Source organism: Cyprinodon variegatus, unplaced genomic scaffold (genome assembly GCF_000732505.1).
Source record: "Cyprinodon variegatus isolate N-32 unplaced genomic scaffold, C_variegatus-1.0 Scaffold525, whole genome shotgun sequence".
NCBI lineage: Eukaryota > Metazoa > Chordata > Actinopteri > Cyprinodontiformes > Cyprinodontidae > Cyprinodon > Cyprinodon variegatus.
In genome coordinates this window covers 59,357-76,551 of record NW_015150978.1, presented here as the reverse complement: position 1 = coordinate 76,551, position 17,195 = coordinate 59,357, and the positions used below count along the sequence as shown (strand labels likewise).

General features: G+C 38.1%; 3 protein-coding genes across 3 annotated transcripts; 2 read left to right on the top strand and 1 right to left on the bottom strand.

Annotated features, from left to right (window-relative positions):
- Positions 1-89: 89 nt before the first annotated feature.
- tmem86b (transmembrane protein 86B) lies at positions 90-1,558 on the top strand. Its single transcript, XM_015391118.1, has 3 exons — positions 90-344; positions 480-723; positions 887-1,558. The coding sequence occupies exons 1-3, from the start codon at positions 294-296 to the stop codon at positions 1,336-1,338; spliced, it is 747 nt and encodes a 248-aa protein (XP_015246604.1). The 5' UTR covers positions 90-293; the 3' UTR covers positions 1,339-1,558.
- A 1,111-nt stretch (positions 1,559-2,669) lies between these two features.
- On the bottom strand, positions 2,670-6,231 carry hspbp1 (HSPA (heat shock 70kDa) binding protein, cytoplasmic cochaperone 1). The gene is made up of 8 exons (XM_015391091.1): positions 6,071-6,231; positions 5,736-5,866; positions 5,398-5,614; positions 5,091-5,315; positions 4,843-4,998; positions 4,538-4,634; positions 4,280-4,391; positions 2,670-2,990 (listed from the first exon to the last, which is right to left on the bottom strand). The coding sequence occupies exons 2-8, from the start codon at positions 5,853-5,855 to the stop codon at positions 2,910-2,912; spliced, it is 1,008 nt and encodes a 335-aa protein (XP_015246577.1). The 5' UTR covers positions 5,856-5,866; positions 6,071-6,231; the 3' UTR covers positions 2,670-2,909.
- A 707-nt stretch (positions 6,232-6,938) lies between these two features.
- tufm (Tu translation elongation factor, mitochondrial) lies at positions 6,939-12,407 on the top strand. Its single transcript, XM_015391089.1, has 10 exons — positions 6,939-7,013; positions 8,191-8,237; positions 8,329-8,467; positions 8,549-8,715; positions 9,053-9,322; positions 9,421-9,553; positions 9,635-9,739; positions 10,844-10,995; positions 11,818-11,937; positions 12,068-12,407. The coding sequence occupies exons 1-10, from the start codon at positions 6,977-6,979 to the stop codon at positions 12,236-12,238; spliced, it is 1,341 nt and encodes a 446-aa protein (XP_015246575.1). The 5' UTR covers positions 6,939-6,976; the 3' UTR covers positions 12,239-12,407.
- The last annotated feature ends 4,788 nt before the right edge of the window (positions 12,408-17,195 follow it).

Genomic DNA, 17,195 nt, shown 5'->3' with positions numbered 1-17,195 from the left:
TCGACTTTGTCCCCCGCATGTTGATGTCATCAGCATATTACCACTAGAAAGGTGAAAGGTCAGCTATTCGTCCATGAGAACTTGAAACGAGGAGAACATTGATTATCAGAGTGCAATTAGACAGGAAGTACTAGTCTAAAGTTCATGTTCGTGGAAACCCAGTGGACTGAAAGAAGCTCCAAACATTCAAGGAGAGGGACGCAGGAGAACATCTGAGGTCTGCATGCTGGAGTCTTTTAGGGCACAACTTTAATTAGTGGAGGGAATCAGAAAACTGAGCTGACAGGGTGAAGATGGACATCCTCGAGACTGATGCCTATGACAAGCGGCAGAGGAGATATATGGTGATTTTTACCCCAAATCTTTTCATTTTTTATTACCAAATGCTTCTATATCAGTTAAATTGCCTTAAAATGATGAATTTAATAACATGAAAAAAAATGTTTTCCTTTTATCTACTTACTTTTCCTTTCTGTCAGTCCTGTGCCCTCCTTTTCTCTCTCTTGCCTTTCTTTTTGTCGTCTGCTTTATACTTCTACCTCTGGACTCCTGAACTTGTCCCATCATTAGTGTCTGCAGGGGTCAAATCAGCCCCGACTCTTCTTTTGGCTGCAGCGGTCCTGAGCTGGAATGGAGGACAGAGTCTCTTGGGTGTGGCAGGAGGACTGATCTTCTCCGCCGTTGGGGACTGCTGCTTAATATGGCCCGAGCTTTTCATTCATGGTAGGCATCTTGTTTTAACAGAACAGAGATGGAGCTAAGTCAGTTTTCAAGTGGGCTGGTTAAATCCAGTAGGGCTCCCTCTGTAGGAAGATATCTAAACTGTTCCTGTTATTGGATTAAAGTGAATTATGAGCAGAAGAATGTTTTTATTAATCTCTTTCAGGAATGGGCGCCTTCGCTGTGGCTCACCTGCTCTACTCTGTCACCTTTCTATCCAGTCGATATGCAACAGACTCTGCCTCCACCTTGAACCGTCTCCTGTATCTGATCCTTCTTATCGTGGGGGGAGCTTTCTACATCTATCTTTTTCCTTTCCTACAGAAGGCACCAAACCCTGATCTACTGACTCCCGGTGTGGGCATCTACTTCATCCTTATTACTGTAATGGCTGCATTGGCCATTCGAACCCGCCATGTAGCCACGCTATTGGGGAGTTTGTCTTTCATGGTGTCTGATGCGTCTCTGGCTCTGCAGGTTTTTAAAGTTTTGCCGCCGGTAGAGCATGGTCAGATCATTGTTATGATAACGTATTATTTGGCGCAGCTGCTGATTGCAGTGGGTGATATAAAAGCGGTGGAGAACAAGGATGACTTTTCAAAGTGGAAGCGGTCCTAAGCTGGATCCCTGAGGAATCCCTGACCTCAGAAGTATGTTTGACTAAATTCAGAACAAAAGCTGTTGATTAGATACTAGTAAAATTTTAGACTCTACTGATAGTCACAGTTTTATTTAAAAGGAAAATAAGGATATTGGTGTTCAGCATTTTCTGTGGTTTGCCAAAGTATTCATACCCAATAAACTACTTTGTATTTTATTGTGTTACAACAAACTGTAATGTAGCTATTTCCTTTAATTCAATAAAAAAGTATTTACTTTAAAATGGTGACTCATATTTTCCAAGTTTCTCTTTATTTCATGTGAAAGCCGGGCTTCTTTATTCGGTTGTTAAGCCTGTTGAAGTCAATTTTGCTCACGGAGGGACGTTTTTTTTTTTCTTTTTTTTACAATTTTCATTTTTAAAATAGTCCTAACTATATTTTTTTTTGAATTTCTAATACACTTAACATGTTTCATATCTCAAAAACACTCTGGCTTTGTGTTTGGGGTAATTTTTTTTGCTGGAAGGTGAACCTGCCCTGAGTTATAGGTCATTTAGGTTACCTTCACACAGCAGCCTGAGTGACTCAAATATGATTTTTCTTTTTACCCATGTGTGACCTGTATCTGATCTTGTCATGACAGTTTGAACAAAGCAGATGAGATTTTTTCAAACACCACCCAAAACCACATAGCCACGTGGCTATGTGGTCCTGAATCCGATACATATCAGATCTTTTCAAATGCAACCTGTGTGTGTATGGCCAGGTCCTATTCATCAGACTTGATCATTAATACTCAACAAAGCTCCTTATTCTGTGTCTTGCTACACTTAACAACCATGGCGGACAAAAATGCAGTTTTTCTTTTTGAAAAGATTACGTTGTCAATGTGCTGCTCCTTTTGGAGAAGAAATGAAAGATCGCTACAGGCCCTCCAGCACTACCATCCATGTTTGTTTCCGTAAACACAGAGTACGCCCTCTACTTATGTCATTTCGTCCTCTACTGCTCATTTCGAAAATATGTTCTTAGAGAAACTAAACTCCATTCACATGCATTGATGTTGGTGGTTGTGAGGTGACAAACGGTTCACCAGGCTTGATAACTTTTGTAAAACACTGGTGAGTATTGTATTTTTCTTTAATGTGACATCTAATTTCATGTTAATTTGTACAAGTCGTAGTATAAAACAACCCACAGAGTATATGTTAACAGCAGTATTTATTTATAAATATTTCTAATGTCCTCAGTTGTGAGTGTTTTGTATAAAACATTAATAAGAAGAAAAAAAACATAAAAAAAGAGGATAATGAGGCCAAAAAAAAAAACACTACGAAAAAAAAAAAAAAAATAAAAATAATGATGGGAAACTTTGGTGATATATGAGGATAAAAACAACAACCAAACGCAGAGGTGAAAGAGCGCCAGAGTTTAACAGACACTTTATACAGAGTAGTTATTTACACAGTACAATCCAACAGTTGGATTACATGCAAAATATCCACAGCAACTGTCGTAACAGACATAAACTGTTGCTCCGCATCCATGAGTCAGCTCATGGATGTTCTGCTTTTCTTCCAAACAGCCTCAGCGGTCCATCCCTACATCATCTGTCTGCTGCACGCTGAAGCACAGAACTCTCAAATGCTCACAGAAATCCAGTTCTTCCTGTTAATGAAAAATACGTAGACTTTAGAAAGTAGCAATGACCAAAAGCTAAAATTAATCCAACAATAATTTAGATTGAAGTCACATTAACCATGAGTTAAAAGTGAATTTGAAAATGCAACTGATTTATATATAGATACTATTTTTCAAGGCTGCACTTTTAAAAAGATGAAACTGTCCGGTGAGCTGTTTCCAAACTAAATTTTTTTTTTTGTTTTACACTTGTGTGAACAAAATGACAAATAAAATCTGCATAAAATCTAAAGATTTGAATCACCAAACAACTAAAAACTTATATAGATAAACACACATGGATTTAAGCTCCATCATCTTCCTAAACAGCTTATCCACAGCCTGCTGCTGCCATCACCATGCTTCACTGTAAACATGTAGTGTTCAGTGTGTTATAATTATTCTGTTAAACCCTAAGAATTCCTGACTGTTGTGTATCAGAACTAATGTTTTCCCCAAGTAGTTTATCTAATAAGGACAATCCTTCTGTCAGGATTTAAAGTAATCGTAATCATGTACATAGCAACCATTTGGGAATGAAATGAGGGCGGTGTTCTTGATCTAAAAACAGTGTGATAATTTGATGAGGCTAGACATCTCATTTACAAACCTGTATTATGTAATGATGTAATGATGTGGCAGACTTGAATTTTATAAAATGCTTAATTAACTTTGATTCAGGGCCACGTCAACGAGATGCGAGCTCGGTTAGTAACCTCAGCCTTCCGTAACCCTAAGCAACTTCTCTGGTCTGAGTAAAACTACAATTTCTGTCAAATCTGCTGTCATGTCTCCTGTTTATTAAATAAATATACATTATGAAGAGTTATTTAAAATGAATCTCTTCTCAGGTGAGGAACCAGACAGAGAAAGCTTCAAGGTGTAAACACAGAGTGTTCCTTAAAAAGTCTGATGTGAAGTTATATTCCATAAAAAAACAGTTAAATTGTTGTCCCGTCTAACCTGAGAACCTTTCACACGTTTTCTGAACTCTTATTCTGATACCTTGCTATGGAGTTCTATGATAAATCATTTTTTTCTCCATGAAGAATACGTGGAATACAATCAATAGATTATAACAGTCAATTTTATTTGGTGATAGCAGAGTAAAGGGGGAAAAAAAGTTATGTTTTCCCGTCTTCTTCGTAATTATAAACTACTCTAAGTTGCTCTACAACATAAACCCTAATAAAATACATTGAAGTTTGCAGTTATAATGTGACTAAATGTAGAAAAATAAACATATTTTTAAAGCTTTAGATATTATTTTCATGTACCTGACTTTCTTCTTTTCCTTGGAGCTCTTTGGTTCGCCGCTTTAGTAATTCCTCCAGACCCAAAGCCGGGTTCCTGCAGTCTTCAAGCCCTTGTGGAAAGTCCTCTACTAAACTAGACATCACAAACAAAGTTGGACATGATCACCGAACAGGAACCAGAACTTAATGCATATATGAACTTCTAGAGGCGGAGAAGTGAGCTAACTGCAGCCTCGGTGAAACACCTTGATGAGTAGTGATTTAGAAAATGTCACTAACCAGCAGAGAGCACCAAGCACGTGCTCGTGGAAAGACGAATGTGGGGTGCGGAGAACAGACACTAGCTGCTGCACCATCCCCATCGATACAACTGTTTCTGTTAGATGACAAATAAACAAATATGCTTTTGTTTTAATGTTGCATGTTAAATTCCAAAAGACAACGAAAAAGGAAAAATAGTCCAATCACCAAAAAGGATTTAACCTTAAGAAATAGCTTTAATCAGGAAAATAATAATTGAATTCACTTTAAGTTTTTAACAGAAAAGATTGAAAATATACTTCTGCAGGGTCTTGCCATCGTACCTTTATGCTCTGGGTTTGAGGTCAGCAGGCTGAGCAGAAGGAAAGCAGACTTGGTTCTGACTTTCTCATTTTCAGACTGCATACCTCTCATCAGCACTGAGAAACCGTCATTAGCAACAAACACCTGCAGTCCAGCTTCCTGCTCTCGTACCAAACCTACAGAGAAGACAGATTTATCTCATGAGTACCAACACCTCTTAAGATGGCTCATAACCTCAGCGCTGAGGAGTAAAGCCTCAGGGACTCACATGAGACGGCATAAAGTGCTTTCACTCTGACGCTGGGATTGGGGTCTGAATCTGTCAGCTGCAGCAGCTTTGGAAGCACGTCAATTTTAAGCAGGTATTCCTGGACTTGGGGCATGTTCTGAGCACAAGAGGCGAGGAGCTGAGCAGCCCTCCACCTCAGCCCACTCTTAACATGAAGAAGATACCTGGAGACACACAGCTCCAGTCCACCAAGAACCATCAGATCTGGAGACAGCATAAATAGGATCAAGTTAGTTTATATATACATATAAAAAAGAAATATTATCAAATTTTTTTTTAAACAAACCTCTGGCATTGTCCAGGTTCTCACACAGCTCAGACAACACCTCAAAGGCTGATTCCCGCTCATCTTCCTCCTCTTCCTCCCTGTCTTCCTCTCCATCTGGCTCTGATCCCTTTGGTTCGTCTTTCTGTAGGACAGCGAGGCTCTGCTTCATCTGCTCCACTTCATCCATCTGACCTTTGCAGATATCTGACAGAGCTTCTCTCAGCCATGTCTTCCTCTGAAAATGAGTCGTTTTAGTCAGACAGCATTAAAAACAATGAATGAATAGTGTAGACCTGGATGGCTGATAACAGTCTTCATCCAGGGGACGGGTTTAAAAGCTGTAGGAGTGCACTCACCTCCTCAGACATGGGCTCCACAGGAGCTGGACCCTCAGCAGCTGATCCAGCCTCCACCGCCAGCTGTAAGACCCCCTGAAGGTTCTGGGGGTATCGCCTGTTTCTGTTCTGTTCTGACATGACTTTAGTAGCTGTACAAAGAAATCAGACATGTCAAAAAGTGAAATTTAACAAAGAACTTCCAAACGAGCCTATATTAAGTTTTCTGTTATATATAATAAGTTATTTTGAGGATGTACGTTTGTATAGATCATAGAAAACAACAACAAATCTAAACTGGATTCTCATATTTTTCAAAAAATTTTTATGACCAAATATACGTATAATCAGCTTACCTTGAAAGAGTCCCGGTGTTCTGTAACACAAATAAGGCAATGAGGTTAACTTCCAACTAACAGCAGATGAGCGTGTCCCCTGTTATAAACACAGACATGTGAAAGCGCTAGAATATTCTAGCTAGCTCAAGTTGAGCTCACGAGTGGTGAGTGGGTCGCCATGCTGTACCGTAAAAAGTAAAGGCAATGGGAAAGCCCTTTTTTGATGGTACTCTTTGGTAAGAATAAAAACAAAACATTTTCCAATTTTAAAATGAGTTTCCTATCTTTGTGTTTTGCATATATGTACCCATTTATAACTACAATTTATAACCTCCAAACTTAAATGTTGCAAAATAAGATTTACATATTAGTACAATTACGGTAAGTGATTTAGAGAAACTTACAAAGAGTAACAGTACTTTTTAGTTCAATCTCCCACTGTCAACCACCAAGCACTCCATATGTATTACACCATATGTTATATTTATCACATATTTGATATCACATTTCACTAAATTATATAATGTAATTTCTATTATAACAGTATTCTTATACAGTATAAAATTTTAATAAAGGTAAAATAGAGATTTTTTTATGTGTGTTATTATTTGTTACTTTTATATTCTAAATAATTATACAAGAAAAACAGTGCAAACGTTTGCGTTTGATTTAAATAAGCTTGGCAGTGTGGGAAAATAGTAAATTTAAAACCATCAAAAACTGTTGGCAGTCATTCTGGCTCAGCGTGATGTGTCAAACAAATATAAGGCATCTTGATAAAGTTTAAAAATACTTAAAAATTTAAAAGCGAAGATAGAAAAGTAAAGATATTTTAACCCGTTTTTCTTCACTGTGACAGCTTGTGGTCGTGTCAGTGTATCATCTTGATATTTCCATCATCTTTGGTTTGTCTAACCATCCAAGATGGCGGCGCTTGTGGGGCTGCGTGCTTGTTTCTCCGGTAAAAACGCTAGTATTTATTTACTCTGTGATTTTTTTTTATGTTTATTTTAACGCAAATTCAGACACATAACTGTTATTGATTTTCCGACCAACACCTTAGGTTGTTCGGTTGAGGATAAATGTGAGAAATACAGACAGAAGGTGATGTTGTCAGTTGGTAGCGCAGCAAGGTCACGTTACTTCGGTAAGGGTTAGCTAACAATAGGAATAACTGCGGACAAAGCTTGACTTAAAGAATGGAATTAAAAGAACGGATAGCGAAAAAACTAATACCTGCATAAATATGTAATTATAAATGTAAAGACTAGTATTCTAGATGAGCACACAGTTTGTTCCGGTGGGTCCGCCTGTTAGCTGCTGCAGGAGCCTCTTAAAACCTGAGATAAAGCTAAACTGTTCTTATCTGGTTTAACTCAAATTAATAACACTTTGGGCCCCATCGGTTGAAATATTCAGCCACATATTGATATTAAGCACTTAGAAGCTTTGAGGTCCTTAAGGCAACAAATACTCAGCATAACTGCTACTGTTACACAAGAGGCCGAAAATGATCTAACTGGTTATCATTCAGGTGATCCTCTCAAATACAGGTGTTTTTCTTTTTTGACTTTTATTATTGAGATTAATCAGGAAATGGTTCTTATGAAAATTATTTATAAAATGAATTTAATCTCAGCTAAATTGGAATAAACTGCATTTCATACTCTTTACACACATAAGCAATTTTGGAATTTATTTTATTTTTTTTTTATCTTAAAATAAATGTTTTTTTTACAGATCAGACAAAATATTTGCGCAGTTTGATTGGAAATACAATGAGATAACTGCATTTACACACAAATATGCAAAAATGTCTAACATTGTTTGATTATCCTTTAAAAATAAAGTTATTTCTATCCCATGTTATTGATTTGAGATACAGCCAGAATAAATTTAAAAGCAGTGTTCTAGTCCTTATTGCTGATAATCTACTTGATCAAGAGATGCATTTTGCAGGAGTGAAGAGGATAAACAAGACCGTGCATTTAAATATTTCTCTCATGACTTAAATAACCAGTGCAGAGCAATTTGAAATGATGAAAACAAAAATAAAGTTCAGTTTGAATAGAAATGCCTTCACAAACTGCAGTAGTAGCCTGTATGTTCTAAACACACATGATGTCTTCTGCCCTCAGCCCTTCAGCTTACTTCGCCGAGCCTTCTGCACAGCTCCTTTAAACTCGTAAGCATACAACAGATTCCCATTTCCTTTTTCGTACCTGTTAGTGTAGATTTTTGTCGGTTGCCATTCCTTATTGGTCCTTCCTGCCTAGTGTGCTGTGCCTTTGAGTCGGCGGACGTTTGCAGCTGAAGCCAAGAAAACGTACAGCAGAGAGAAGCCTCATGTGAACATTGGAACCATCGGACACGTCGATCACGGCAAAACCACCCTGACTGCAGCCATCACAAAAGGTAAGATCTCTTTAGATTTAAAATGAGAAAATAAACTCTGTTACGCTTCTAGATGTTTTTTTGTTGTTTTTTTCTGTCCAGTGCTCTCTGATGCTGGTGGTGCAAATTACAAAAAGTATGAGGATATTGACAATGCTCCTGAGGAAAAGGCCAGAGGAATTACCATCAATGCCTCTCATGTGGAGTACACCACAGCCAACAGACATTACGCCCACACAGACTGCCCTGGCCACGCTGATTATGTCAAGGTAATCTGCTTTTCTTTTAGCGGCACACAGCCTGAATATAGATGCACCTAACAGGCCTTCTGCACTTTGATGATAGTGTTTAACAGTATCTAGATAATTATGGAGAGTGACGAAAACTATTAGCATTCCTAGACTACCCCACAGATGTTGTTATGCTCCATCCGTCGGTCGGTCTGGCATGTCATGTCTAACTGTCCTGACCTACATCCATCAATCCAACTTTTTAATTTACATTTAAAGGAGAATTTGCCACAAATGACCCTAAAATCCAGGAAGTTTGAATTTCAGAATTTGGTTATAAACGTCACACAGTCTGATCCCTGCTCTCCGCTCTCAGAACATGATCACTGGCACCGCCCAGATGGACGGCTGCATCCTGGTGGTGGCTGCCACCGACGGTCAGATGCCTCAGACGCGGGAGCATCTCCTGCTGGCCAGGCAGATCGGCGTTGAGCACGTGGTGGTTTTCATCAACAAGGCTGACGCCGTGGAGGACAAAGAGATGTTGGACCTGGTGGAGATCGAGATCCGCGAGCTGCTGACGGAGTTTGGTTACGATGGCGAGAACACCCCTGTTGTGATTGGCTCTGCCCTCTGCGCCCTGGAGGTCGGTGAAATAAAGGAACCGACTTGGCTGTCGACACGTTTTATTGAATCCTTTGCCAAATGCGTCTCTTTTATTTCACGTTGATGTTTTTGCTCCAGAACAAGCAGCCTGAACTGGGGGTAAATGCGGTGATGAAACTGCTGGAGATTGTGGATTCTTATGTTCCTCTGCCCAAAAGAGAGCTGGAAAAACCTTTCCTCTTGCCCATTGAAGGTGTTTATTCAATCCCAGGTAAGCTCCTTCCTCTTTTGGCATCTGTAATACCAGGCAGGTGAAGAAGTCCAAACACAAACTTTGGCATTCATCCTTCAGGCAGGGGGACCGTTGTGACCGGTACGTTGGAGAGAGGCCTCATAAAGAAAGGAGATGATTGTGAGTTTGTGGGTCACAATCGTAGCTTCAAGTCTGTGGTTACAGGTGAGTGAACTCATTGTGACCATGCGAGTCTGATCAAATATGTCTGCTCTCAAAGCATATTAGTAGAACCCTGACTAGAACTATGGTACCTTGCAGTGGTAATTAAAATACATCTGGTATAATCTGTTAACTATCAGTCTGACCTTTATAGAGGAGTGCTTAGAAAAAAATATAATTTAGAGGCAGCAAAAGACATAAAGGAGAGAACCTCTAGTCAGATGAGACCATAACTGAACCTTTACACATGGTTTTGATAGGATGTCTGGGAAATGTACCTTTACATCATCATTCCACCATGAAAACTACTGGTGCTGATGTGGGTACCATCTTCTTCAGCAGAGACAGGGGAGATGGGTGGATGGCGTAAAATACATGACAGTCCTAAAGGCTACCTGAGAGGCTGCAGAAGACTCTAAAGCAGGACTGAGGTTCCTCTTCCTGTACCAGAGGCATAATAGAATCGGTTAGACCCAGATTTTGGTGCTTTTTATTATTTGTGGCAGTTTTTGAAAACTAGTCTGTCTATTTTAACTGAGCAACTTGAAGAGGGAGGATTTGCCATCGAATTTCTGGTTAGAGAAAAACAAGTAATATTTAGCCAACATTTGGAAGAAGAATGTTTTCAAAATGGCTAGGACAATAGAACATTGTGACAAACACCAGATACAGCGCTGGGACTTGCTCAACAGCTGATACCTCACCATGATGTGACAAACCGGTAGATGGCAGTAGTATTCTTTGACAAACAAGGATTTCTCCAGTAAAGCACATTCAAATGAAATTACTATTAATTAAAAACACGAATCATTTATTGAACAGTATGTAACAATTTCATATCTAAAGAACTTTTAGAAGTTTGAATTCTGAATATGACCAGACTTTTCCAGAAGGACCAGATGTCATTTTCCTTCCACCTTATTATATTTTCCTTTGAGTGGACCCATTATAAAATCCAAATAAAATGCAGCCTGTTGATCTTTGTCAAAATGAAAACGTACGTTTAGCTCACATGGTCCCAGCAGCTGATCTGCTGGATCATTTGTGGCAGAAATTTAATCCTAAATCTGTGAGACGCTCAAAACGTTCCCCTGATCTTTGTTTCAGGCATCGAGATGTTCCACAAGTCTCTGGACCGCGCCGAGGCAGGAGACAACCTGGGCGCCCTGGTTCGAGGCTTGAAGAGGGAAGACGTTAGGAGAGGGATGGTGATGTGCAAACCTGGGTCCATCATGCCTCACCAGAAGGTCAAAGCACAGGTAGGAAAACTCAAAGAGTTAGGTAAGATAAAGGTTCAAATTAGGGTTTTTTTCTGAGTTTTATTCTAAAACTGGATCTTAAACCAATGAATGAATGAATGAATATTTATTTATTTCAGACAATAATAATAATAACAAATTAACAAATAAAATAAATAAATCAAATTAACAAATAAAATAAATAAATCAAATTAACAAATAAAATAAATAAAACAATTCCAATTTCAGAAATGATCAAATAATAACAATAATTAAATCAAACCTAGTTATTCTTGTTTGGGGCTAGAAGCTGATTGAAAGTGTCTGTTGTACAATAATACATTTTAAATGATTTAATATTTAATCAAATAATTGTTGTTCTGTCAAATATTGTCACGTAAATATATACCATCCCAATATGGCTGTTATTCCAGAACAACAGATGTAAAAGTGATTTGAGCTCTGGCTAAAATAAACATGTCTAAGGATTCAGAGCATATCATGCAGATGCATTTTCCTTTTTGAGTATTGTTTCCTTCCATGGCTAGGCTGCAAACCAAATTATTTCCTTTTTCCCTTTTATTTCCCAAATATTAATAGTGACTTAAGTCAAAGCCCTCTGTTAAGAAAATGGAAACTTTAAGAGGCCTGTAATAATTAACCCTCAGCTTCCTTTTTTATTTTCATCTAGTGTCATAAAACAGCCTCTTCTTATTAACATTTCAGCAGTCCCTGGAAAACAAACTTTAGTTGATGTTACTGTAGAATTTATTAAATGAATCTTTATCAGTTAGAAATGAGGATTATTTGCTAACAATTAATCGAGTGTTAAATGTTTTCCAGGTTTATGTGCTGAGTAAGGAGGAGGGAGGCAGACACAAGCCGTTCGTCACCAACTTCATGCCCGTCATGTTTTCTCTCACCTGGGACATGGCCTGCAGGGTCACTCTACCTGCAGACAAGGTGAGCATCAACTGCATGTTTCAGCCTCTGAAAATATGCTGCACTTAGTTAGACTTGGTTGAGGAGGGGTTTGGAAGTAAGGATTTATTAAAGTTCTTGCAGAATGATGACCTTGTTGCTTCTGTTTAAGGAAATGGTGATGCCAGGAGAGGACACGTCGCTGACGCTTACGCTGCGCCAGCCCATGGTGCTGGAGAAAGGCCAGAGGTTCACTCTGAGAGATGGAAACAGAACCATCGGTACAGGCCTGGTTACAGATATTCTGACCGCGACAGATGAAGATCAGTGCAACTGGGGCTGAAGGGAAAATCTGCAGAAGGGAGGGCAGAGGATAAGGGCACCACAGGATACAAGGGGGTCTGCGATCGGGCTGGCTGGGGGTCAGGAAAATCAGATGAATCTATCCAACAGAGATACAGAAAACAGAAATAGAAAAGAAATGCAAACATCTGTTAAAGTTCCACCCAACCAAAATACCTGTAATGTTCAACATAGACTTTGTGTTGCTCAAAATGTTCATTTATGTAATAAAATGTATTTAATAATAAAACTGTGTACTTTGTTTTTCTCGTGCTTTGTATCACCAACGGTTTTATTTTAATTATTAATTACAATAAAAAAAGGAAGAAATGTTCTACATTGACACCAAATCCTAAAAATGCCTCATGAGGTGGAGAGGCATCACATGCTGTTTGATTAGTTTCCCACAAGGGGGCAGCAGAGGAACCTCAAACAGCTCAGAAGGTACAGTAGACTAATAGTCATTGTGTACTCTGAGCAAATATATATAATTGTACAATAATAGTGTGGTGTTGCGTCTTTTAAATGTAAAAATTTCCTCTGAAATCTGTCATTCCTCTGTTAATTAAACAAAAATATTAAAAAAAGAAGTAGCAGAAAATTATTGCGATATTTAAAATGACCAAAGCATTTAATGCAATAGATGCAGTTATTAAAAACATTGCATGATTTGTACAGCAGAAAACTTTGTCATGTACAGATTAATAATTAGATGATCTGATTTAAATGCATAAATTAATTATGTACAGGTGCCTAATGGCAGGTACGGAATTGAAACGCATTTTTTTTTTTTCCAAAATCCAGTCATATTCAATAAATTAGAATTTGTTCTCAGTGAGTTTGTTTAGGCAGATAAGAGATGCCTTTTAAAAATAATCGTTAAACTCATATTAAACCATTAAGATAACATTTCTATTTAATAAAAAAAAGGTTCTGTTATATATGTTACATTTTGATTTGAAATTATGCATTTTAATCATTTTTAAACTGAAAATTAAAACGGAACAAAGGCTTGGGAAAAAATTCTTACATTTGTAATTTGTCTCACTTAAGAACATGAATTAAAACCCAACAACAAAATGAACTTTTCAATGATATGACTGTGAATAGCTCTGTAGAGTCACTCAACATACTGTTATTATATCACATCTAGCCTTTGTTATTAAATTTGAGAGTATAATATAAAACATCTGTAAAAAGGAAGCTAAATTTAGATTTCAGAGGAAAATTAGCTGATAACTTCAGTCAATAGTCCTCTATGGTTCCCCTTAAAATTTCCACCAACATCTCTCTATGACCAAACCACCATCTTCCAGATGTTTACTTTGACAGCCTGCGTAACTTTAGAAAACTGCAAGGTTGCTTTTTATATAAATTTTTCTATTTACGTCAGATTTGGATGAGTAAAACTTGTCCTGTTGGCAGATGAACCTACCTGAGCCAAGAACCTCTGCAGCTCCTCCAGAGTTCCTATGGGCCTTTTGGCTGGTTATCTGATCATTTACATGTGATTAAAAGCTTCTAAGGTGCTGATATTGGTGTGTAAAATGCATTGTTGTGTTCAGACTGCACCCTAACTGAGTAAGGTCTCATGGAGAGCAGCCTCTTGTGTTTTGCTCTGCTTCCAGGATGTTCTTCAGTTGCCATGCTTGCCGTCGGTATTTGAGTCAAAGTCTCCTGTAATCCAATCAGCCTCCTCCTGTAATCAAATACCAAACGTTTGCAGCGGTGACGGGCATGGAAGCAAAGAGTGCTACTGAGTGATGTGCTCAGCTGGAGGACCAACGTTTCCAGGAGCAAAATAATCTGGAGGATCTGACAGTAAGCTCTTAAATGTTTCGGTACAGTAAACCCGGATCAGGCAATGGGTTCAAACGTTTCCTGCTCTTTTTCTGGAAACCTCTAATGGTTTTTACAGACGGCTGTCGATTCAATGATCTAACATTCAGTTGCTGATTGTTTTATGAATGATTTGGTATTTGGAGGTTTTTATTTATCTAAAAATATATGTTTGCTTCAGTGACTCAGCACTTTATGAGATGATTGACCTTTCGATTGGGTCCAAGAATGTGTCATTTTTGTATATTTTTTCCACGATTCAAACAGCTCAAATGATTTTCAGTAAGTGCTAAAGAATTTCTTAATGTTCTAGATTTTGGACTTTGGACCAAAACTAATACAAGTTCACATTCAGAGCAGCTGGATTACAGTTCATGCCGATCTAATCAGCCCTATAGCCAGTTTCCTTTGTCAGCCCTTCCCAACCAGGGTGGATTTTTCTTCCATCCTCAAGTTCATGTCTTTAACCTTTAAGCCACTCACACCCTGTGAAGAATAACAAAATGCCACCCAAAGCAACAAAAAGGACCTGCAATGAAATAGCAAGAAAATGCAGTGGGTTTCCTTGACATGTTTTTCCTTTATTCATGTCTCCTCTGAGCCAAGAACAGCTCCAATAACTTGTTTTTTATTTCATTAGAAAAAAAAATATTCCAAGCGTTTCAACTAAATAGTCACTAAAATGGCTAACATAAGAGTGTTAGATTGAAAAAAGCAGCAAAGGAAGTCTTCAAATAAAGTTAAAAAAAAAAAACAATCCACTGGACTTTTTTCACCAAGTTTGAAGACGTTTCGCTTCCCATCCAGGAAGGAAGCTTTCTTGTCACTGTTTACATGCATACCTCCTCAGTATTAGGGTCAGAATAAATGGAGGGGTTTAATATTTTTTTTTGAACCGTTGTTTTTCAAAGGTGGATTAGTTTATACAATTCCACCAAAGTTAAAAAAGTTAAAAAACAAACCACTGGACTTTGTTTTTCCAAGTTAGAAGACATTTTGCTTCCCATCCAGGAAGCTTTTTCATGTAAAATGTGATGATGTGGCAGACGGCAATTGTATAAAATGCCACTTTAACTGTTAATCGGGGCCACTTCCCAAGAAGGTATGCAGCTGCCTTCTGTAAATGTAAGTTACTTCTCTGATCTGAGTAAGATTACAGTTTCTATCAAAATCTGTTGTCATGTCTCCTAGTTATTTAATATATATATAAGTTATGAAGTGTTGTTTAAAGAGTTTGCCTAAGTGATCTCTTTTCAGGAAAAAGAAGTGGAGAGAGAAATCTTTAACAGTATAAATATAAGTAAACACATTATTATCTAATAGTAAATGCTAATTTGACAGAAACTAATAAGCAATAAATGTATCTTTTGTTGAAACATGAGAAACTCTTTCCTCTGAAAAAGGAACTATATTTATTGGTGTAGCTTAGAGCTCCTCTTCCTTTCTCCCTTCCACCTCTCTGGTAGCTGAAGGAAAGTACAGAGTGGCTGCAATTAAGGCTGGATGTGGCTTTCAGCAACCCACTCTGCGTGTTCTGAGACTGACCCCATAAGACTTCTCATCCTCCAACACTGCTGAGTGGGTGTGAAGCCTCTCCTCAGCACCCTTCTACCACGCAGCTCATCTCAGACGAAGCAGCTCCAAGGAAGAGACAAATTATCTCCTCATTTGTTCTTAAATACAGCAGAGTTACTCTGCAGCTTGTTGCCTGTTTAGCTTCACACATGTCAAGTCACTTAAAAAAACCTGATATGATTCCTGAAGGCAGCACTACGGCAAGAACGTGTTTCTCATGTTTTTTCCATCTTAAAATGTATCTCTACACTACACCTAAACGAATACACACTTTTCCATCATAAAAAAACAAAACTCACTGTTCATTTTTTATGCTACTCCCTTTAAAAATGCAACATCCTGCCTGCAGAGGTTATTTTATTCATAAATACCACAACTTCATACCTACCCACTCATAGCGCTCACATTAACTGATGCAGACAATGTTCCCATAACTCTTGAGGAGCTACAGAGGTCCACAACTCAGGTCGGAACTATATATATTATATTAATGCTGTAAATAGCTTCTTTGAAATATATTATTTGATAATTATATAAATGTTCATACTACATTTGTATATTATTTCTGTGTAGCCTTTTCTTCAGCAAGGGTAGGGAATATGGTTAAATGGGAGGATGAGTTAGGGTCGTCGATCATGAATTTTGCTGTTAGGGGCTGCAAAAGTTTAGACGGGGGAGGAGATTTTGTGACTTTAAACATGCAAAGGTTTAGATCAACAGCGAGCATAAATATTTGCCACAAAATACCAGTTAATAGGCCTCCTTGTGAGTAAGACAAGTTAGATATTGTTTTTCTATAGAAAAAAAACAAACAATTAGTGATAATTTTTCTTGAACTGTTCAACAATAACTAAACATGTAACACTTCAATAATATGCGTAAAGCAGGCAGGGCGTAAACGTAAAAAGTACAACTAGTCCAAATGGATTAATGGTTGCGCTGTAGCCTGCTATTGAGTGATAATCACTAGAGGTTTGTATTTCTAACAGCAAAGAAATTAGAATGAAAAAAAAACACTTTTATGCAGTACTAATCCTTTTGTTTTGACTAATTCAATCAGAGATTATATGCTAAATTAATTTAAAGTTAGAATAAGGTGAAAATATCCCCCTAAATAGTGTAAAATGTGTCATTTTGGATTAAATGCCAGTGCTGACAGGATTAGAAAGTGAAATTAGGAGCTGCAAAAAATATTGTAATTGCAGTGGTCTTTGTTCAGAAATGTGGATGCCCCTCGTTGGGACACAATCCAATCTAACCGAGAACCCCTAATGGCTGCAGAAGTGCCCTGCACCTCAGACTGAGTTTGATCTGTTTTGCAGAGAAAAAACTGATTAAAAAAAACCCATAATATAATTTGCCAAGATTGGGGGGGGGGGTTGCTTGTGTGTCTGCAATGTGTTTCTACAGCTCTAGTGTTACAGTACAGTGTAATGTAAAAGAGCAGCCAAGTCCTCTATGTACATGCAAAGGCATGCCTGACGGGGTGCGTAAGAGTGAAAGTAGAGACCTTTGCCCCCGCCCAGCCACAGAGGGTTCAACAG

What these genes read in the sequence shown, in the direction of transcription:
- tmem86b (XM_015391118.1), top strand. Translation starts at nt 294, where the DNA reads ATGGACATCCTCGAGACTGATGCCTATGACAAGCGGCAGAGGAGATAT. An exon ending in AGCGGCAGAGGAGATATATG is followed by an intron (nt 345 to 479) that starts GTGATTTTTACC and finishes CCTTTCTGTCAG; the next exon opens with TCCTGTGCCCTCCTTTTCTC. An exon ending in GCCCGAGCTTTTCATTCATG is followed by an intron (nt 724 to 886) that starts GTAGGCATCTTG and finishes AATCTCTTTCAG; the next exon opens with GAATGGGCGCCTTCGCTGTG.
- hspbp1 (XM_015391091.1), bottom strand. Translation starts at nt 5,855, where the DNA reads ATGTCAGAACAGAACAGAAACAGGCGATACCCCCAGAACCTTCAGGGG. An exon ending in CTCAAACCCAGAGCATAAAG is followed by an intron (nt 4,635 to 4,842) that starts GTACGATGGCAA and finishes GTCATCTAACAG; the next exon opens with AAACAGTTGTATCGATGGGG. An exon ending in AAGGAAAAGAAGAAAGTCAG is followed by an intron (nt 2,991 to 4,279) that starts GTACATGAAAAT and finishes TTTCATTAACAG; the next exon opens with GAAGAACTGGATTTCTGTGA.
- tufm (XM_015391089.1), top strand. Translation starts at nt 6,977, where the DNA reads ATGGCGGCGCTTGTGGGGCTGCGTGCTTGTTTCTCCG. An exon ending in AGGTGTTTATTCAATCCCAG is followed by an intron (nt 9,554 to 9,634) that starts GTAAGCTCCTTC and finishes TTCATCCTTCAG; the next exon opens with GCAGGGGGACCGTTGTGACC. An exon ending in ACCAGAAGGTCAAAGCACAG is followed by an intron (nt 10,996 to 11,817) that starts GTAGGAAAACTC and finishes AATGTTTTCCAG; the next exon opens with GTTTATGTGCTGAGTAAGGA.